The 21,124-nt window shown below is 40.6% G+C and overlaps 2 protein-coding genes and 1 long non-coding RNA gene across 4 annotated transcripts; 2 read left to right on the forward strand and 1 right to left on the reverse strand.

Moving 5' to 3' along the window:
* The first annotated feature begins 1,785 nt into the window (after nt 1-1,785).
* Nucleotides 1,786-10,576, forward strand: LOC119033317 (polyribonucleotide nucleotidyltransferase 1, mitochondrial). Its single transcript, XM_037123233.1, has 28 exons — nt 1,786-1,904; nt 2,178-2,238; nt 2,818-2,892; nt 3,061-3,166; nt 3,258-3,307; nt 3,408-3,471; nt 3,562-3,609; nt 3,761-3,874; nt 4,059-4,245; nt 4,509-4,560; nt 4,756-4,813; nt 4,963-5,059; nt 5,142-5,244; nt 5,410-5,480; nt 5,858-5,894; nt 6,011-6,077; nt 6,170-6,259; nt 6,428-6,481; nt 6,627-6,736; nt 6,823-6,894; nt 7,006-7,069; nt 7,151-7,234; nt 7,322-7,405; nt 7,563-7,669; nt 7,906-7,961; nt 8,105-8,183; nt 8,280-8,327; nt 8,409-10,576. Exons 1-28 carry the CDS (start codon nt 1,786-1,788, stop codon nt 8,562-8,564), a joined length of 2,313 nt encoding a protein of 770 aa, XP_036979128.1. The 3' UTR covers nt 8,565-10,576.
* Nucleotides 10,038-12,353, reverse strand: LOC119033318. Of its 2 annotated transcripts, none has more exons than XR_005079226.1 (3): nt 12,229-12,353; nt 11,035-11,153; nt 10,038-10,160 (listed from the first exon to the last, which is right to left on the reverse strand). It is a non-coding gene; the product is annotated as an uncharacterized LOC119033318 (long non-coding RNA). The 2 variants fall into 2 exon arrangements; XR_005079227.1 differs by lacking the exon at nt 12,229-12,353 and adding an exon at nt 11,754-12,211.
* Nucleotides 11,197-20,291, forward strand: LOC119033316 (serine/threonine-protein phosphatase 4 regulatory subunit 3-like). The gene is made up of 16 exons (XM_037123232.1): nt 11,197-11,635; nt 12,248-12,303; nt 12,821-12,919; nt 13,101-13,724; nt 14,585-14,662; nt 15,059-15,175; nt 15,326-15,442; nt 16,099-16,230; nt 16,479-16,581; nt 16,686-16,727; nt 16,899-17,057; nt 17,142-17,311; nt 17,425-17,564; nt 17,684-17,832; nt 17,921-18,060; nt 18,972-20,291. The coding sequence occupies exons 1-16, from the start codon at nt 11,494-11,496 to the stop codon at nt 19,071-19,073; spliced, it is 2,370 nt and encodes a 789-aa protein (XP_036979127.1). The 5' UTR covers nt 11,197-11,493; the 3' UTR covers nt 19,074-20,291.
* The last annotated feature ends 833 nt before the right edge of the window (nt 20,292-21,124 follow it).

Consider the following 21,124-nt stretch of genomic DNA (forward strand, 5'->3'; position numbering starts at 1 on the left):
TCTGTGAGAAGACTAGATGAGGGTTTGAATAATAGATTGATGCAGAGATTCACAGGCAGTCCAGAGATAACCAACAAATTTCTATGTCGGTTGATGAACATTTACAAAAGAAGATTCTCTAAAAGTGAAGCCACACAGAATCCTCCACTGAGCTGTTTATGATCCTTGTAGTCTACCACGAAAAACATTGAGTGGTCCATTACGCAGTAATAGTCTGTGGCTCTGCTGGGTAATAATGAGATCTCAATGTGTCCCGGAGCCATGGAAACAAGATAATACGAGTTGGTAATATAATGGGAATGTGTTCTTGTTCTTGTGTTTTTCACTGTGCGTGTGAGCTTGTGTGAGATCCTGCTATTCCTCCCTGCAATTAGCTGGAGTGTGCGCGTGTGTTTTCCACGGGTGCGAATCCAGAGAGATGCTGTTAACTCTCATCTGTTACCATAACAACTGCAGCAACCCCACTGTTAGTGAGTTGGCTGACTGGGTGACCGCAGGGCTGTCTGGCTGGTAAGCTCACTCCTGGACTCACTGTTTGATCAGCGAGCAAGGTCACAATTTACTGACTGATGCACTGACAGACAAACGAACCGGCTGTTTGAAGCACACAGAGTTTATTCTTTCGGAGACATTTCACAGGAAACAGTTAGAGCGGCTGGTTCAGGCAGAGGAGCCTTTTGACATTGTAAAACGATCATTGTAACAAAATAAATATATACGTTAATGTTGCCAAATCCACCCATTGTGGAATATGCACATTTTCTATACTTCACACGTCTAAAAAAAAAAGAAATTAAAAACACATTCATTGCAGCTCCATTGCCTGTTTTCCATATGTCCCCTTTATTATCATTCATTAATTTAGCTTTCTTTAATTGTAAATGCCTTCTATGTTACACAATCAAAACCTTTTTGTTTCAATTACTGTTTTGCTTTTTAATTCTTCTTGTCCACAATAACCACCATGTTATTGTTTCCCAATGTGTAAGCATTCATTATTCCATATATCCTGTGTGTAGGAGGTGTGAGTCTGTTGTATTGGTGACTTGAATTGTACAGCAGCGAGTCTGTGACTGGTCTATATTGTGTAACAGCGTAAAGAAAAACTTTCCTGAGGAGATGCTGCCACCTGGCGGGAAGGATTTAACATTGCACATTGGAGGCTTACAAGCTGCTGCGATATTGACAGATTCCCTTTTATGACAGTTTCTTTTCAGACATATACTTGAGACAAAGACAGGGGAATTTGATTATTTGTCCTAAACGAAAATGAATTAAAAGTGTTCATTCGAGAAAATGTAGAATGACCCTATGACAATTTGGCCTATATCATTAGGCCTACTTAGTTGTATAATGGCAGGTCTAAATGTTTAATTGTAATGGGGTTAAAACAAATTAAATATATTTTCATCAGCTGATCTTGTGCATTTTCCCTAATTACAAACAAAACCCCCGACACTTTCCGCTCCAACTACTAAACTGATTTATTGCTCTTAATTCGAGATAAAAAAATAAAAAAATAAATCCTTTATGTCATGACGTCCAGAAAGAGTCGAACAGATCAAAAAAGGCAGTTTACGCGGAATTGTTGTGCGTTGAATGACACGGACGCAATTTGATGTTACACACACGCCTCAGTCCGTCCAATCAGAGGACGCGTCTCGACAACGTAATTCCGTTCATGTGACGAGTTGACATGGAAGCCTCCACGCGCATATCTAAACTGTAAAGACACAGACTGTACCCGGCTAACTCGTCTTTGGTTTTAGGTTGTTTTCTGTAGATATGAGGTACTTGCTCCGACTGGGGCACTCGTTTGCCCGCCTTCACGTCCGCTTATGTCACCAAAGTGTTTACAACAGCCATTCCAAACAGCAGTCCGTGAGGGTGGACCTTGGAGACAAGTGAGTTGACTTTCGCAGCCTCCGTTCAGCTCAAGTGTTCAACTATTAGCCAGCAAGACATAACGCTAAATATATAACGGCTGTCAGTGTGTAGCTAACTGCTGCTGTTTTGATAGCCTCACTCTTACCTGTGTAGCTCTTAAACAAAAACCAGAACAGAGAACTGGGGTGTGTTAAAGAAGGAATGAAGTAGCTAACTTTATAACCTGTAAATATGTCAGTGGTTTAGTGTCTCATACATTTTGATATGCTGTGCTCTCGTTGTTTTTGTAGGAAACTTGAAATCTCTTCAGGGAAGTTTGCTAGATTTGCTGATGGATCTGCTGTGGTGCAGGTACAGAAACATGTCAACACTTTAACCATACAAGTGCACGGCAGCACCTGGAACTTGCGAGACATCCTCTTTTATCCAAATTCTTCACGTGTTGCTTCTTCTGTTGCTATTACTGTCTAGATAAATGCTGAATAAATACTGTCTACTGCATGCCTGACTGTCCATCTTTGGACAAAGCATCTGGTCTATGTTTCTCTTCCTGAGGTTCCTCCCCTATGACAGGGATTGTGAAGCCCTGTGCATGTGATTTAGGCCTTTAAAAGTACAGGTGCTCAGCTTGACTTGATTTGACCCTAATATATTGGACCAAATTAAAACATTACTAGTTAATAGTTACATTTTTGCAAACTACAAAATGTTATCTGACATGACCTTACCCTGACTTTCACATATTCACATGAAAATATTCACATTGAGGAAGCTAGGATGCTTTGCGATCAATTGAACTGTCGACATATTCTCGTTTGATTGGTAAATATTTGTAGCTGTGGTGTATATTAAACATGTGTGGAACCAGTGCTTATAATGTAGTAAATTTAAACTATATTTTTCATTAACCTGTTCCATCTCTTTTTGAAGCTGGGAGAGACGTCTGTGATGGTCACTGCTGTGAGCAAAACCAAACCTTCTCCATCTCAGTTTATGCCTCTTGTGGTATGTTATCAAACATTAATGTAAAATTGTCGATCTTCTCTTTTTGGAGTAAATCCTACTCATTCATAAGAAATGTTCTCTGCTCTAGTTACATCTATGTAATGTAAATGTGTTTGGTAGAGGCATTTGTGGGTCGGGTCGTGTTTGAATGTTCCCTTTAATTCAAAGGTTGACTACAGGCAGAAAGCTGCTGCAGCAGGTCGAATCCCCACTAACTATTTGAGGCGAGAGCTGGGCACCACTGACAATGAGATCCTCACCAGCAGACTAATAGGTGACTTGATAATAATGTGTCTTATTTTATTAAAAACTTGATGTTGAATTTAGTGCTTTCACTGATGGTTCGTCGTGTTTTTGTTGCTCAGACAGGTCAATTAGACCACTTTTCCCTTCTGGTTACTTTTATGATACTCAGGTCAGTTCAGTTTTCACCATTATCTTTTGCCAGCTTTTGTTTTTTGAACTAAAATTAGATTAACTTGTATTTGTGTCCAATATCTTATCTATGTCTGAAGGTCCTTTGTAACTTGCTGGCAGTTGATGGTGTCAATGATCCAGCTGTGCTGGCTATAAATGCAGGTGAGTAACATCTCAGACATCCTTGTTTTCCACAAGGTAAAGTTTTCTTGTTTACACTGTTGGCTAAAACAACGTTTTCTTTCATTAAAGCTTCTGCTGCTCTGGCCCTGTCCGATATCCCCTGGAATGGACCCATTGGTGAGGAACTCAAAACAGATTTAGGCCTGTTAGCATATAATTAGAATTTTCTACCTTCAATCCTGGTTTTCACTCATTCCCTCAATTTCAATTATCGTACATTTCTTTGAAATGAACTAGCTTGTGACTTCGTGTGTTTGTGTTTTTACAGGTGCTGTGCGAATGGGCATGGTAGATGGAGAGATGCTGGTCAACCCCACCAGGTCAGAGATGTCTTCCAGCAGTCTCAACCTGATTGTGGCCGCAGCCCCCAGCAGTCAAGTGGGTAAGTTGGCAGACTGTATAACACCCCCAACAGAAGCTCAGAGGTTTATTTACTGAAAATTGATGACCGATGTCTTCAACGCAAATGTGCTTAACATCTGCAATTGTCAGCTCAGTGTCTCAGGTTATTAACTATCCTTTCAATCGCATCATACACCACTTTCTTTATTGTGACTGTCTGCCAGTGATGATTGAGGCATCAGCTGAGAATATGCTGCAGCAGGACTTTTGCCATGCGGTGAAGCTGGGAGTCAAACACAGCCAGCAGATCATTCTGACCATCCAACAGATGGTGCGAGAGCGTAAAGTCACCAAGCGGACTCCGATCAAGGTCTTCACAGCTCCGACTGACATAGTGGAGCATGCTCGGCAGTAAGACCAGTGATGATTCTGTTTTCAGTAGTTTCACTTTGAATGCATTTAGACATGATTTTCACTTTTTTAGCAATTGTAAAAAAACATTGAATTGTTTGTAAATGAGACAAATCCAGTTGATATTCTTGTGATGGTTAACCTGCTGGGAACCTTGATGGAGTTGTATCTGAGCATAATTTGCATGACAAAAATAGGATTCATATAGTTTTATCTCTTAATAATGTCTCAGTAAAGTAAGTTTTTTATTTTCTTCTTTGCAGATTAGCTTCTGAGAGGATCTACGCTGTTTTCACTGATTACACTCACGATAAGGTAAGGTTCTTTCTTTCATCGTGTGGCCATTTTGAGCCTATTTTAGCAAGTATTCAGTTTTCTGTGTCTGTGGATCAAATGATTTTAAAGCAATCAGAATCACTGATGTGTTTCTTCTCAGTGATCTGAAAATATTTTTGTTTTTCAGGAGTCTCCGATTATTTTGACATTAATCATATCACTGTCTTGTCTTAGATTTCAAGAGATGAAGCCATCAACAAAATTCGACTAGAAACTGAAGAGAACCTAAAAGGTAGCTTATCTTCATGTTGCATGGAAACAGTTTTAAGTTGGCTGTTTCAAATATTGGTGTACAGTCATTTATTTCTATTGATTATGTTTAAAATCAGTGAAGTCTTATTTGTCATCTGAACAGTGTCAGTTCATGTCTTCCAACTGTAGAAAAATTCCCACAGGCTGAGCCCTTTGATGTCATCGAGTCCTTCAACACAGTGAGCAAAGATGTCTTCCGCAGTTTAGTGCTTAATGAATACAAGAGGTGAGTCCATGGCAAAATGAATGTATGATGTATAATGACACATGATGGACCCCGGTAAATGATGCAAAACCTTTTGTTGTAGATGTGATGGGAGGGAGCTGACGTCTTTAAGGAACATTTCCTGTGATGTTGACCTCTTTAAACCGCTGCATGGCTCAGCTCTGTTTCAGAGAGGACAAACACAGGTAGGTACAGAGCAGGAAGGAAGTAATTTTGGGAAAGAAGAATTTCATTGTACCCATTTTATAAATGAAATGTAAGACTTATGTCGAGAAATGAGATTTCACTGTGGAAAAAGCCTTTATTGAGACTTTAACAGAGAAAGCTCAGTCCTGTTTCTTTCCCCGTAGGTGCTGTCCAGTGTCACATTTGATTCTCTGGAATCCAGTGTTAAAGCAGACCCAATCACCGCAGCTTTGAGGTAACAGACACTAATCCACACATTCATACTATTTAAATTACTGACACAGTTCAGTTGTCAAACACATACAGTTTATTAAAAGTCATGATTTGCTTCTTTTCTGTGTCATTCATGATAATAAATGAAGGATGTTTGAGGTTTAAAGGTTGGTTTGAAAAAAGAAGCAATTTGAAGCCTTCACTTTGGGCTCTGGGCATTTTCATCATTTCATTGCTTGACAAAATAATGAATCTCATTGATAGTAGCAGATATATTCTCCTGTCTGTGTCTGAATGGCATGACATACATGACATGTATTGTCTTATGTGGTAGCCTAAATTGTCCACACAGATCAAAATAAACCATTGAGAGATTTTTCATTGATTTTCTTTCTGCAGTGGCATCAAAGACAAAAACTTCATGCTTCATTATGAAGTGAGTAAAATGCTGTTTTCTTGTTTTAAGTCACATTGAATATCAGGTGTATGATTGTGTATTCCTTAGTTTAGTTTTCGAGGTAAACTTGAGATCAACATTGCCTTTTATTACAGTTCCCTCCATATGCAACCAATGAGATTGGGAAGATGGGAGGCATCAACAGGAGAGAGCTTGGACATGGTTTGTAGTCACTGTCTTTATTCCCATCATTATTCTTTTGGACAAAGACTTTAAATGTGGATGTGTTTGTTGATGTTTGTGTTTATCTAAAGGGGCCCTGGCTGAGAAAGCTCTGAGACCAGTCATTCCTAAAGACTTCCCTTTCACTATTAGGGTCACCGCTGAGGTGCTGGAGTCAAACGGTGAGGGTGGTGACGCACTTTTTAAGTTTTTAAAACAATACTGTCACTGCAAGAAATCTGTTTATTGTCTAGCAGGATGTCTGAGACAGGAACATGGGGTTAAAAATGCCTGACAGCCTATTGCTGTATTTCCCTTCCTCTCCCTCTCTCCTCTTTATGTTCTTTCAGGATCCTCCTCAATGGCTTCAGCGTGTGGAGGCAGCCTTGCACTGATGGATGCAGGTACCACTACCATAATGTCTGTTGTTGATTTTGTGGATGGATATATATGGGACATATCAAGATTTGTTTTAGTGTGTCAATTCACATAATAAGGTGAAGTTGTATGATAATATGTAGCTAATATGTCCAAATTTGTGTCTTCCAGGTGTGCCCATCTCTTCTCCTGTTGCAGGTGTAGCAGTGGGCCTCATCTCCAAGGCTGTTCCAGGGAAACCTGATGAGATCCAAGACTACAGATTACTAACTGATATTCTGGTATGGAGTACAACTGTAGTGAGTGTGTGACCAACTTAGTTATACTGGAGATGTTGAATATGCACTAATTGTTATTTTCTAACCAGGGAATAGAGGATTACCTCGGAGACATGGACTTCAAATTAGCAGGAACAAACAAGGGCATCACTGCGTTACAGGTACTAGCAACTTGGCTCATTCTGTAGCTGAAGAAATATTTCTCCTGGCCCATTTTGCAATTAGAATTTGTTCTCTGGTTCCTATTTTATACACATTTATTTAACCTTTAGGCTGACGTAAAGATCCCAGGTTTGCCTCTGAAGGTGGTCATGGAGGCCATCCAACAGGCCACTGGTAGGTTTAAAAGAATAAAAATGTTTTCACATTTTTGGCCGCGGGTTTAATGACCTTTGTTTTGATATTATTATTCTCTAGTGGCAAAAAGGGAAATTTTGGGCATCATGAACAAATGTATCGCAAGCCCCAGAGGGACTAGGAAGGAGAATGGACCTGTTGTTGGTAAGACTTGTGTTTGAACACATATTTGTGTTCACACACTTTAAACGAAGAGGACAATTGATGTGCATGCATTCATTCTTTCCTCAGAAAATGTCCGGGTGCCTGTTTCCAAGCGAGCACTCTTTGTGGGTCCAGGAGGCTATAACCTTCGCAGACTACAAGCACAAACGGGTAACATGTAGTCTGAAATTAATATTTAACTGAATAAGAAAACAAGTTTCAATACGTTTTTTGATTGAAGTACAGTTTTTTTGTCATATCAGTTTGCTGCACAACAGAAACTTTTAACTGAATGTTGTAACTGGAGATTTTGTTTTTTCCTCTTAAGGTGTGACAATTAGTCAGGTGGACGAGGAGACTTTCTCTGTGTTCGCTCCAACGCCGGGAGCCATGGCTGAAGCCCAAGAACTCATCACTGACATCTGCAAAGATGATGTGAGTCTCAAACACTTGTAAATGCACACAGATCTTTACGTGTGTGTGTGTGTGTGTGTGTGTGTGTGTGTGTGTGTCTATATATATATATATATATATATATATATATATATATATATATATATATATATATATATATATATATATATATATATATATATATATATATATATATATATATATATATATATACTATGTGCATTAAAATGCTTGTATCTTTCTGTCTTGTGTTGCAGCAAGAACAGCAGCTGGAGTTTGGTGCTGTCTACACTGCCACCATCACTGAGATAAGGTAAACTGTTGCATGTAAAAAAGTATTTGTTGCCAGTTATTAGCAATCATTTTTAACATGCTGTCTAGCAGAATGTTTTCCATAAATAAATCAAACCTTTAGCATTCAAACAGCTTCTGAAGTCTTTTCCTGCTCTGCTTCAGAGACATTGGTGTGATGGTAAAACTTTATCCCAACATGAGCGCTGTCCTGCTGCACAACTCACAACTGGACCACAAACGGGTCAGAAAATTTCCCTCTGCATACTGTTTGTCTTCATGTCCATGTTTCTGTTGTTCTGATTTTAGAGGGTAATTTCTCTGTATTATCTTCTTTTAGATCAAACATCCAAGTGCTTTGGGTTTAGAGGTGGGACAGCAGATACAGGTATGTATTGGTAATTATAAGCTGTGTTGTCAAAAGTCGCCTCCTGTGTTTACAATCTGGGCTCACCTTCTCTGCCAACAGGTCAAGTACTTTGGACGGGACCCAACAGACGGAAGAATGAGACTTTCACGGAAGGTGCTTCAGTCCCCTGCGGCGACACTCGTCAAGACAATGAGTGAGAAACAGAGCATTTCCATGGGTTCAAGCAACAGCCACACGGACAGCACTGGTTTGTGACACATCAGGCAAACTTTTGGCTTTGCAACCCAAGTGGATTTCAACTATCTTTTCGACCAAGAGCATCAGATCCGGTGCTGTAAAGAGGTTTACCCTGCTGCTGTGGGGGGTATGGACTCGGTTAAACTGCACTGGAGTGGACTGCAGCTCATCACGTAACAGTGTCCTGTTGTCTTTGTGCGCCAAATTGAATGAGCACTTGGATAAGAACAAGCAGTGGACACACGTTTTTGAATATTATAAATCTGTTGTAATTTTAAGTGTCCCCTTGTATGGTGTTTTGTTTTCAGATTTGCCAACTCAACATGGACTGCATCAAGCAGCAGGGGGATAATATATTCTGCCAGTATCCTCTGTCACAGTGATCTAACAGATTTTTCCCAACAGACACAGTGCAAGCTTACAATGTTTTTTTTATTTGTGTGTGATAGCTTTTCCTCTTGTGTGTACGGGCTTTACCACATGTTTGGTGTTCACTGTGGCAGTGTGTCGTCTGCCAAGATCAAGATATGGACAAAGAAGGAAAAGTGGGAGAGCTTGTGGTATATTTCCTTTTATGTTGTGTGTGTGAGTCATCTATAAATAAAACAATGTTGGCTTTGTAGTGAAAAAAAAAATTCTCAAACATTTTGAGCAAAAAACACAATAATCTTGCTAAAGCTAACAACAAATGAAGTGGCATAAATTATACTCGCTCAATACAGCCAGTCAAAACGGTATGAAACCAGTCGTAATAAAAGTAGAATTACCTCTCAGGCTTAGCTGGTTGCTAAAGGTAAAACCGGTTACCTTTAGCAACCAGTGACCAGGCAGCAATGGTGACACTATGTTAAGGTTGAAATCATCTTCCACCAACCGTGGAGCATGCCTAGTCATTCTACCACTGTAATACACTGCAGCTCAAATGGGCAAATAGACAAGGACCTCGACACCAATTGTAAGTCCCATGAAGACACCTGCTTGACATCCACAATACAAAATTCAAGATAACGTTATTTGTCCTTGTAGACATTTCTGCTAGACATAAAGGTTGCAGCGTGAAAGGTACAACATAGTGACGTTAGAGACATAAAGCACAGACACTAAGTTTATTCAGGTTCATGCAACACAGCCCCTCTTTTCACCTTCTTTTCCTTGTGCCCTGAGCTGAGGAGATTTAGTGATAGATACGTTTTTTTGGTATCTTTTCCCGAATTTAATTGGAAACTGGTAGTGTCTATCTGATCTAAATACCCATTACTTTCATTGCTGTTTTGATCTGTCAGTTTATTTGTGATTTTAACTTAGCTGATATGCTACCATACCACACATACCCTGATGTAATTTGCTCTGTCAACGCATGATAAAATGACATCATTATCTGCTGCTCATCCCTAAACACCCTGAGTCCATGCAAGAAATGGAGTCCATGCAAGAAATGGAGTCATGTGCATGGTTCAGCCAGTGGGCTCCTATAGACTCAGATGATGAGGGACAGATACTTACATCCTTGAGACTTTCACCCCTGAGGCTCAGAAATTTGGGAAATACTCATGACAGGAACTGCTGCGTCACACTGTCTGGACCGGCTGCTCCACTGGTGGTTTATCTGATAGACTGAAGAATTTTTTACTTAATTAAGAGCACAGTTATTTTGCCTCATGCAGAATTTGTAGCCAACTTCCATTTATGGTTTGACACTAACCCCATTACAGAAATTTGCACCAAATTAAGAGGGTGAAAACTGAAATAAATTCGAATACTATGATTTAAACTCTGTCAGTGCATGTAGTCTTTCATTTGACATACGTTGTACCTGAAGCTTTTTAGAGGGGGAATAATACAAAGAAACAGAAAGGCTTCGCTGTACCCTTCAAATCCAGGCTGGAGCATTATTAATTTTATATGAAATGGTCCCCTTTGAGCAGAGATATTGAAGTGCTTGCTGCAACATGGATTTTTTTTTCCCTTGGCTGTAAGACATTAATGATACTCAATATCTGTACTCATAAACTGAAGTGGTGTTAAAATGATATGTGTGTCTGTTTGTCAGGTGCTGGGCAGGTGCTGGAAAAAAGCTTCATGTTTGATCCTAGAGCTTAATACATTCAGAAATACAGTAACAAAATAATATGGAGAACTGTTATTAATGTATTTATTCTTCAGATTTTAACTATTTTAATATGAAATGTAGTTTTAACAGTGGCGCAAGACTGTCTTTGTTTAAAGTAAGTGCGTAGAACACTACTCAGAAGTAGTTAGGGACGTTGGTATATGGGTGCATGTATGCATTTGCATGGCTAAGCAACAAAAGTCAAATGAAATATGTTGCATTATTTTTGGGGACCAAATAATACAAATTCAGATATGTCATAAAGAAACAAGTGAGACAGTGAAAAAAAAACAATACCCATTACTGATGTTTCGTATTGTTAAAGCTATTGTTGTAAAAGCAGCTAAAAGAAAAGGCTTATTGTTATCTACGAGTCACCTGCAGGTAACTGTTGCTGCTGTTCCTGTCGCTGCCGATAGGGGGCGCGTTGATCTTGTGGTGCCGCGGCTCCCATTGGATGGTGTCGCTCGGAGGAGGAGACCCCGCGGCAGTTAGCGCTTGATTGACGTCGAAGAAGAAAAAGAACACAAGATCGGATTACAAGATGGCGGTCTGTGGACGTTAGCAAGAAGGCCGTTGGAGTTGTTGTGTTCTCTGTGAATTTTCCTGTTTAACATTAGGCCTCCCGTTAAGTTGCTTAACATCGTTAACGTAATGTGTTTATGAAATAGCTACTGATATATTGTGATTGATATAGTGAACTTCACTTAGACGTGCATGTTTTGTAACATGCGGGTGGAAACAAAGTTAACAGGTCGAGGGTAGGAAAACACCAGACGGGGTGAGGTGATAGCTTGTTAGCAGCCAGCTAGCCTGCTAGCTCCGACTCGGTTAACCATGTCGGACACTCGGCGGCGAGTGAAATTGTATACGCTAAACGAGGATCGGCAGTGGGACGATCGGGGTACCGGACACGTTTCGTCTACCTTTGTTGAACGGCTGAGAGGGGTATCATTATTAGTTCGGGCCGAATCAGACGGTAAGTTCCCATTTAGCATAGCCGCATTGACGTTACGTCGGCTAGCGTTAGCATGCTAATTCCTGGTTGTTCGGACATAATGATTCAGTTAGCTATTATGTACACCTTGTGGACTTACTTTTTAAGTTTGGAATATCATGCCACATTTGCACCCAGTCGTTTCAGAGTCTCAGAACAACCAGTATTAAGACTGTTACTAGATAAAAGACTGTAATTTGTGGAATAGCTTAGTGCTAGCAAAGCCCGTTGCTTTAGCAGGCGACGTGATCTCCGTAGCATGGGGGGGCCTTCAAAGTCTAGTCTTAAACGTACAAACTTGTTATTACTCAGGATCTTAAACAATTGCATGTTCATTCAGACATCACGTAAAAGTTGTTAACAATGGAAATGGGCTAGCGGTGGCTAATTAGCCCTGCTGATGTTAGTTTCAAGTTTTCTGTTTTATATAACATTGTTCTATTCACGTTTCACAGTGTCCTTTTAACGTTGAAAAGTCAGAGCAAGGCCAATTAAGCGATCTTAACTCTTAAGAATGTTATCATTGGTTAATCTTTGTTCTGATGCTTCGCAGTGGCTCTAAAGTGAAAACTTACCCAGGTCTTTGTGTTTTAGGATCAGTGCTGTTGGAGTCGGAGATAAGCCCAAATACCGCATATCAGAAACAGCAGGTAAGAATAAATTCGATAAACTCAAATCTCTCACATATCCGTGTGATCTAAGTTGTCAGCACTTCAAAAATTCTGAGCAGGAGTGTTATATCTGACTCTTTATAGTATGAGACTTGTTGCAGGACAGTTACTGCTACCATGATGTAGTCCACACAATGGGATTTCATCATCAGGTCTGATTTGTAAACCAGGGAACAAGTAGAAAATAGACAGATCACATCATCAGACTTGTTCATATTTTTGATTTTCTGAACCATGATCGATATCTGTGTCAGAAATGTGCCACAGTTTTTGAGTTTGGAAAAACACATCTGAGCAAAGTGTTTCCTATGCATGTTGTTGACAAAGTGATCCCATTCATTTTTAAAAGGCCTGTTTCCAGGCTCATACATTCTCAGCCATGAAACCGCCTGTATGTGTTTAGCTCATAAGTGTTTTTTGAGATTGACCTTTTTGTCTGAACAAGTGTGTGTGAATATGATAAGTACAGTTTGATGTTTCTTTCTCCTTCTTGCAGGACACGCTGATTGTCTGGTCGGAAGCAGATAATTATGACCTTGCCCTAAGTTTCCAGGAAAAGGCTGGCTGCGATGAGATCTGGGAGAAGATTTGCCAGGTAACGTCATTCATGTTTTACCAACGTTTTGTGCATTGTTTAAAAATGTTTGCTCTCTGGGGGGTACACAAACAACAGCTGTGCAGGTCTTTTGGTGTAAAAATATTTGGCTCTGATACAAGGTAATTCATATTTACAGTTGAAGTATTTCCTTTATATTTACCTTCAATTTATTGCCCAGGTTCAAGGCAAGGATCCTGCCCTGGACATCACCCAGGACCCTATTGATGAGTCGGAGGAGGAGCGCTTTGAGGAGATTCCAGAGACGAGCCATCTGGTAGAGCTCCCTCCATGTGAACTAAGCCGACTGGAGGAGATAGCCGATCTGGTCACCTCTGTCCTGTCTTCGCCCATCCGGAGGGAAAAACTAGCTCTGGCCCTGGTGAGCGAGGGCTACATCAAGAAACTCCTGGGTCTCTTCAGAGTATGTGAGGACCTGGACAACAGGGAAGGCCTACATCACCTCTATGAGATTGTCCGAGGTGTTTTGTTCCTCAACAAAGCAGCCCTCTTTGAGGTGATGTTCTCTGACGACTGTATCATGGATGTGGTGGGCTGCCTTGAGTATGACCCAGCGCTGGTTCAGCCTAAACGGCACCGGGAATTCTTGACCAAGACCGCAAAGTTTAAGGAGGTGATCCCTATCACAGACTCTGAGCTGCGGCAGAAGATCCACCAGACCTACCGGGTGCAGTACATCCAGGACATCATCCTGCCCACACCGTCTGTCTTTGAGGAGAACTTCCTGTCCACACTCACCTCCTTCATCTTCTTCAACAAGGTGGAGATTGTCAGTATGCTGCAGGTAAGGATCTGAACCAGGTAATTTGTATTATTCTTTGAGGCACAGTTAATCCTAAAGTCTTTGTGTAATGTTTTTATCTGTGTCAAATTCTATACCAGTTGACCAGTTCTGCATGTACAGTATTTTCCTGAATCTGATGTGTAGTTTGGCTTCTTATATCACTATTTTGCTACTGACTGACTGACTGAAGTTTGTTTGACAAATGCACGTACAGCCCTTCCTGTGGTTCCAGACAAGAAAATAAACTAAACATTTCTTCTCTTCTATCTTATTTGCATTAATTGAAATCTTAAATAGATGAAATGGGTAAGGATTGTGCTTATCTACCTGTACATGTTGTGATCAAGCAATGCTTATGGTCTCCCAGGAGACTTTTTAATTCATGATACTTTTGTCCTTTAGTAAAAATATGTCTCTTTTGTAATGTGACCATTGACCCATTTTAAAAATGTAAAATAATAATAAAAAAAAAATTCTGAAAGGTCATTCAGCCAATAATTTAATGTCCATTTTATTGTTTCTATATGGATGCCCAAATTGAGCTTCTGTGAGGCATGTGTTATTTGAAAGAAAATTGTACCATACAATCATTTTCATGATGTTGAGGTTATCCATCCATTTCATTTTTGATTGTTTAGCATCCAATGATTGTGCTTCAGGGCTAAAGAGAATTGAGGTGTCTGTCTCAAAAGAATCAGGGGCCTCTGTGTTGTAGTTAGCTTTTTTGATTGTTAATTCTTGGTGCTGCAAAACCAGAGTACAACTGACCGGGATTACGTTTTGTAATCCTTCACATATTGTAGCAACTGTTTGTTTGTTGAGAGTCTTTCTTTCTTAACCCTGTTTTTCTTGCATCACAGGAGGATGAGAAGTTTCTAACGGAGGTCTTTGCACAGCTCACAGATGAAGCCACAGAGGACAGTAAAAGGAGAGAGCTTGTGAGTCAAAAATGACAAATCTCCAGTCCAGATGATGTTTTTTTGTGTTAAAAACGCAAACAGTATTACCATGTTGGCTGTCATTGTTGTGAGAATACATAGTGTTCGCTATTACTGTTGTTGTCGTATGGTTTTCCATAATGATTTGAATATAGCTACAGCGTTGTCTAGTTGCTTGATATTACAGCTTTGTCAATGTTATTCATTCAACAGTGAAGGTTCTCACTTAGTGTGAAATAGCAAATCATTGATGCAGTGGGTCCTTACATTTGTCATTTATTCACTTTGGAAAAGCTCCACGCTGTACAAATGAAAGCACTGGGAGTATGTAAATGCTCTTTTTTCGTTAATGAGACAGCTGCTGATTAACCATTATGTTTTTCCTCTACTCCTCAGGTGAACTTTGTCAAAGAATTTTGTGCATTCTCACAAACGTTGCAGCCGCAAAACAGGGACGCTTTCTTCAAAACTCTGGCAAATCTAGGCATTTTACCTGCTCTTGAAATAGTCATGGTAGGTTCTGAGCATTGAATGAATGTGAATGTTCTCAGTAGGTGTCAATAAAACGGTTGTTTTACCATGTTATGCCTATAAATGATCAACTCAGAAAAAACAAACATTTTATGTGTGTGACCTCTCACTTCATATATTTTTCCTGTTTAGGGAATGGATGACCTGCAGGTGAGGGCAGCAGCTACAGACATCTTCTCTTACCTGGTGGAATTCAGCCCCTCCATGGTCAGGGAGTTTGTCATGCAAGAGCCACAGCAGACAGACGATGTAAGCATTTAAACATCACTTTTAACAAGCACGCTTCCCTTTTTTGAATGTCAGGCAGATGTCTGATTTAGTTCAGAGTTGCTTTTATAATATAATACATATCTGAGAAAGTTTTATGTACCACAAAGTTGCAACAAAACTAATAATTGGAAAAAGAATATTTCAATTACATGCTGCTGTCAAGCAGGTTGATTCTAAATTTGGTGGACTGCCTGATGGACAGACATACCTTTTCAGTACCTCCCACATACATTCTTAATAGGTCCGTACCTCATACATTTTTACAAACAATTCATGTGCACAAATATCTGCACATGGCACAAGGTTTTCCTAATTAAAACCTTAAGCCTTGAAGGCTCCGAAGAACTAAGTAGTAAAGGTGAACTCCGAATAACAAATGGGCTTTTGAATTGTTTGCGATTGTGTGCACTTCACTTTACTCTGATGTATGAGACATACAGTGGATTACAAAGTGGATGGACTTCAATTAGCAGAGAAACAAATAAACTATTCATTAATTGCAGTTGAGCTACTTTTATAACTTCTATTCCTATAAACAAAGTAAATTTAGCCTATATAGTTCAGCGAATCCTCAATTTCTCTTTTCAGCTGACCAAAATTTAATCTATTATGTTTGTGTTTTCTTCTTCTTACAGGACGTTCTGCTGATAAATGTTGTGATCAAGCAGATGATTTGTGACTCTGACCCAGAGTTAGGAGGGGCCGTCCAGCTGATGGGTCTGCTCAGGACGCTCATCGACCCCGAGAACATGTTGGCTTCCACCAATGTAAGCAGAACCAACACACACTCAAATTCACATAGTGATGGGCTACAAAATTGTGTATTGATGGTCAGGATCATCATACTTGAAATCATACTTGGATTGCTGACTTGGTGTTAAACCTGTGTAGCATATCAGTTTTCCCATGTGATGCCTCCCAGACACACTGCAACCAGCCAGGAAATTGCAAATTCATCCAAATTTGAAACATCAACAGCACATTTCAAAACTTCTTGTCCTTTGTTTTCTTTTAGAAAACTGAGAAGACAGAATTTCTGAGCTTCTTCTACAAGTACTGCATGCATGTCCTGACTGCTCCTCTGCTGGCCAACACGGCACATGACAAAATCTCAAAAGGTAAGATGAGGACAGAGGCGTCACATAATATGATCCAAGCTGTGTGTTTCAGACATCAGACGAATAGAGAATTTGACTGATTACTGTGTGTCATGGCCTTTCAGATCTGCAGGAGGGATCAACTAAGATCAATCCAGTCTGTCCAGGTGAGTGTTTGCTGGAAATGGTTATTCTTGGGGTAACATTATATTTCAGCTTATTTTAGTCTGCAAGTTTAAATTGCATAGATCAATAGTTGGTGTTTGAAGAAATTGCAGGCCTCATCGCATTCATTCATATTGTCAGGGTGAATAAGCTCTGCTGTTTGTTGTGTGTAGACAACTTCCAGACGGCTCAGCTGCTGGCACTGATCCTGGAGCTTCTGACCTTCTGTGTGGAGCACCACACATATCACATCAAGACCTACATCATGAACAAAGACCTGCTCAGGAGAGTGCTGGTGCTCATGAACTCAAAACACACCTTTCTGGCTCTTTGTAAGTCACAGTGATTCACACACACAGCCATTGGTTTTTCTGTAATTGCACTTAAATTTACTGAGATCTCTGTTTTTATCCAAGGTGCCCTGCGTTTCATGCGCAGGATCATTGGTCTGAAGGATGAGTATTACAACCGCTACATCATCAAAGGGAACTTGTTTGAGCCTGTCATTAATGCCCTGCTGGACAATGGCACCCGATACAACCTCCTCAACTCAGCCATCATTGAGCTCTTTGAGTTCATTAAAGTGGTGAGTAGACGCATAAAACGTACCTCAGTGAAAAATATTCATCAGTGTAGAGTTTGAAACTGAAAGGGGATTGTTCATGGATTTGTTTTTATTGCTGTGTGTTCTCTTTCCAGGAGGACATCAAGTCTCTCATAGCTCACATTGTGGATAACTTCTACAAAGCACTTGAATCCATTGAATACGTCCAGACTTTCAAGGGCCTGAAAGGGCGGTACGAGCAGGAAAAAGACAGGCAGAGTCAGAGACTCAACAGGTCAGTACAGCGATTGGACACAAAGGTGATATGCCTTTATGTCCAGTTCCTAATGCTGCAACATTTATCTCCTTTTTCTGTTGATGACTGTACTTAGTAAAGCATTTACTATCCTATAGATATCGCAGAGATGCTCGGTCGTTGGACGAGGATGAGGAGCTGTGGTTCAATGACGACGACGATGATGATGATGGAGAGGCTGTGGAGAAGAGCCGAATGGAGGATGACTTCTCCGACAGCTACGGCAAGTACATGGAAGCCAAAAAAGGTAAGCTGCTCTGGTATTACTGGGTTGTTTGAAACGTTTTCCTTTTTATTGCAACAGTGTCTGATATTTTTAGTCTCTGTAACTGCAGGAGCTGCCAACGGAGCTAATGGTGCCAACAACAACGGGAAAGCTGCTGCAATCCCACCTGCCTCACCTGCCGTCACTCCGAACAACAGTTCAACTTCCTCTGTCAAAACTGTTGCTCTTCCTGCCACACCAGTCGTGAAGGTAATGCAACTTGAGATCCAGTTATGTACAAATGCACCTGTCAGCAGCTACTTTTTGGCTAACATCACTGCCACACTTGCGCTGTAGAAGTTTCTAAAACAGTTCTGTGTTTGAGGATGTTGAAGACTGAAGTACAAGTTGTTGTCATGTACCAGAAACAAAAGTTTTTAAATTATGCAACAGCATATTTCAAGTTTGAATCTCTCGGGTGAAGCTGCACATAGAAGGGAAATAACCAATGCTTCATTAACACAAGCACGGATCTTAATTTTTCTCGATCATGGTATTCATCTTGTAAATAATACTGAACATTAAGTAAAACATTTGAGTGAGGCTATCAGCAACAACACAATGGAAATGATGCTAATAAGTTGTTTTTTTCCCCTTTTGATTGGACCCAGTGATTTCAGAATATGTTACTTTTGAACAGCAAACGTATATCTTCCTCATGTATAAATGAAAACTGATCCTGATGGACAGACCGCACCTGCATGAAACTGTATTTTGCCTCACGTATTGGGGTTTCACTAACTATAATTTTCATTGTTGAACGAACTGTCTTATTTTCTTAATCGATTAATTGTCTGGTCTAGAAAATGTCAGAAAATGGTGGAACAAAAATGTCAAACAGCGTTTCCCAACCCCCAAAATAATGATTTCAAATTTCTTATTTTATCCACAACCCAAAGAGATTTAGTTGACTGCAAAGAGGAGTAAAGAAACCAGATAATTTTCACATTTAAGAGGCTTAAATCTGAGTTTTCCCCCTTTTCTTCTTTAAAAATGACTTGAATAGATAAGTCAGTTATCAAAATAGTTGGTGGCTGCTTTAATACCTAATTGATTAATCCTTACATCTCTCTACTTTACTTGCTTGTCTTTTTAAAAATAATTTTCTTTCCTTCCCTTAGACTGCTCTGGTTGGTTTGGTGGACTACCCTGACGATGAGGACGAGGAGGAAGAAGATGAAGAAGAGCAGTCTCCGAGGAAGCGGCCCCGCCTGAGCTCTTAAGGCTGATTGTCCTCTGTTTGATCGTGGTGGACGGACACTGAGTCCCTCCCATCCTCCCTCCTCTGGTCGTCTCATTGGTCCTTGGCCCGCCCGTGCCACCTGTCAGTCTCACTGAGGAGACGGGCAAAGATGAGCTCCCACCTCACTCAGTCCTTCCTGATCTCTGCTCCTCTTTTCTCCCTCAGTGGAAGGAGATGGAGAGCTTCTCTTTTGCAAAGAAAGACGGATCAGTCTGTTCCTTCAGCCCGCAGATTTTACCTCTTCCATTTTACCAACTGCCTCCTCTAGGAGATCACAAAAACTCTTTTTTTCTCACTGACCCTTTGCAAACTCATCACTCCTGTCTCTCATAGCACCCTCCTGCTCTCCTCCTGAACAACTTTCTCCTCGTCATTCACCATCCTTTGTACCGACCGGAGAGTCTGCAGTGGATATAACGGTGCCAAGGCGGTTCCCAACTCTGCTCTGTTGCTATAGCAACAGCAGCAAGGAAGCTGCGGTACTAAAGCAACCTCGCAGGAACCCTCACGTCCTCATTTGAACTCTCCCCTCCATCCACGTCGAACCCGAACCAATGAGCTCCAGAGACAAGAGGAAGCCGGAACACATCCAGCCAGTGTACGAACTGTTCAGCAGGCCAGTCAGGCTAGCAGGACTAGCCGTCATAGTTATAGAAAAAGCTTGACTGGCTGAAGTAGTGTGTGCCGCCCTGCCACAGAACTGTTCACTTTTGTCGGGTAGAGAGAGATCTAGGCAGCATAGAAGAATTACACAATATGTTGAGAGACAAGGGAGGGGACAGATGACAAAATGTACCAGGATGAACACTCAGCAGTAATGAGATCCAGAGGAGCCGGACTCAAACCTTCAAAAGCCATGGCGTCAGTTTGGCCAAGGCACACACAGAAACACACACAACGTCTCACACACAGGACTGCGTTAGCCAGAAATCCTGTATTTCCTGAATTTGTTAAAAAGTACTGTACAGATGTTATTTTTTTTTCTTTTTAATCATTTGCCCCTGATCTGATTTTCAAAGGGGAGACAGACACCTACCTACCTGTGTATTTTTGTTGTTGTTGCACAAAAGGTGGGGTCACTGTTCACCCTTTCAGTCCAGTTCATTTGATTCAATGTAAAATGCAGAGAAGTTGCAAATGCTGGTTTTAAAAATAACGTATTAAAACTGCAGTAAAGTCCTTTTTGCAGCCAACATTTTGAGGATGTCTGGAGTTTTGTATTTTAGTGGATTCAAGGATTTAGTGGCCTCATTATGATGCACACAGCCAGTAGCCCAGTTTTTGTTTTGACTGGGTGAAAGGCGGAGCCGCTGGTGTGCTCGGAGTAGATTCATTGCACACTCTTGTTTCAGGAGGTTCAGCTCTCGGCACCATTCTCTCACACAGATCTCAGGTTCAGAGTTTAATTTGCATCAGAACGAAAAAAAGGCTTCACATCTCGTCTTTGCACTGTAACACTCTATTCCTGAACGTAGAACAATTCCAGTGTGTTGAGGAGCTTTTATCTGAGTTTGAAGGTCCAGAATTGTCAACAAAAGTTTGTTCCAGGTCAGAAATATTCAGCTTTGTTCCAGTTCAAAAATAAGTTGTAGGGAAAACTTCTTTCTCTCCATGATTGGATGAGCTGTTTTTTATTAGTTGCGATGAAGATGATCTAATGATCTAATCTCAGAGTCGATGCAGGACAGGCTTTGAATCCAACTGTGGAGTGTTTGAGACACACAACAAACATGTTTGACAGTGTCAAGGCAATGAGACATTTCAGTGTCGGGTTGAAACATTTCTCGTGTTATATCTTCTCTCCTGGTTTCACCACAAGCACACGGAGAGACAGATGAAGGGAATCAAAAATGACTTGAAACACACCAGATTAGACTTTTATCTTCAACGAGCAGCAGGGTAGGAGCACAAGTAAGATAATTATTGCCAATGTGCTCTTCAGGAGTTCAGCAGTACATGAGCGCCGAATTGTCTTTCCTCCTGTCTGAAGCGTCACCCAACAAATATGACTGTTTCTGCTCTCCCTTGATG

The sequence above is a fragment of the Acanthopagrus latus genome, chromosome 15 (assembly GCF_904848185.1).
Source record: "Acanthopagrus latus isolate v.2019 chromosome 15, fAcaLat1.1, whole genome shotgun sequence".
Classification (NCBI taxonomy): Eukaryota; Metazoa; Chordata; class Actinopteri; order Spariformes; family Sparidae; genus Acanthopagrus; species Acanthopagrus latus.

What these genes read in the sequence shown, in the direction of transcription:
- LOC119033316 (XM_037123232.1), top strand. Translation starts at nt 11,494, where the DNA reads ATGTCGGACACTCGGCGGCGAGTGAAATTGTATACGCTAAACGAGGAT. An exon ending in CCGCATATCAGAAACAGCAG is followed by an intron (nt 12,304 to 12,820) that starts GTAAGAATAAAT and finishes TCCTTCTTGCAG; the next exon opens with GACACGCTGATTGTCTGGTC. An exon ending in TCTTTGAGTTCATTAAAGTG is followed by an intron (nt 17,312 to 17,424) that starts GTGAGTAGACGC and finishes TTCTCTTTCCAG; the next exon opens with GAGGACATCAAGTCTCTCAT.
- LOC119033317 (XM_037123233.1), top strand. Translation starts at nt 1,786, where the DNA reads ATGAGGTACTTGCTCCGACTGGGGCACTCGTTTGCCCGCCTTCACGTC. An exon ending in AACTGAAGAGAACCTAAAAG is followed by an intron (nt 4,814 to 4,962) that starts GTAGCTTATCTT and finishes TTCCAACTGTAG; the next exon opens with AAAAATTCCCACAGGCTGAG. An exon ending in AGGGCATCACTGCGTTACAG is followed by an intron (nt 6,895 to 7,005) that starts GTACTAGCAACT and finishes TTTAACCTTTAG; the next exon opens with GCTGACGTAAAGATCCCAGG.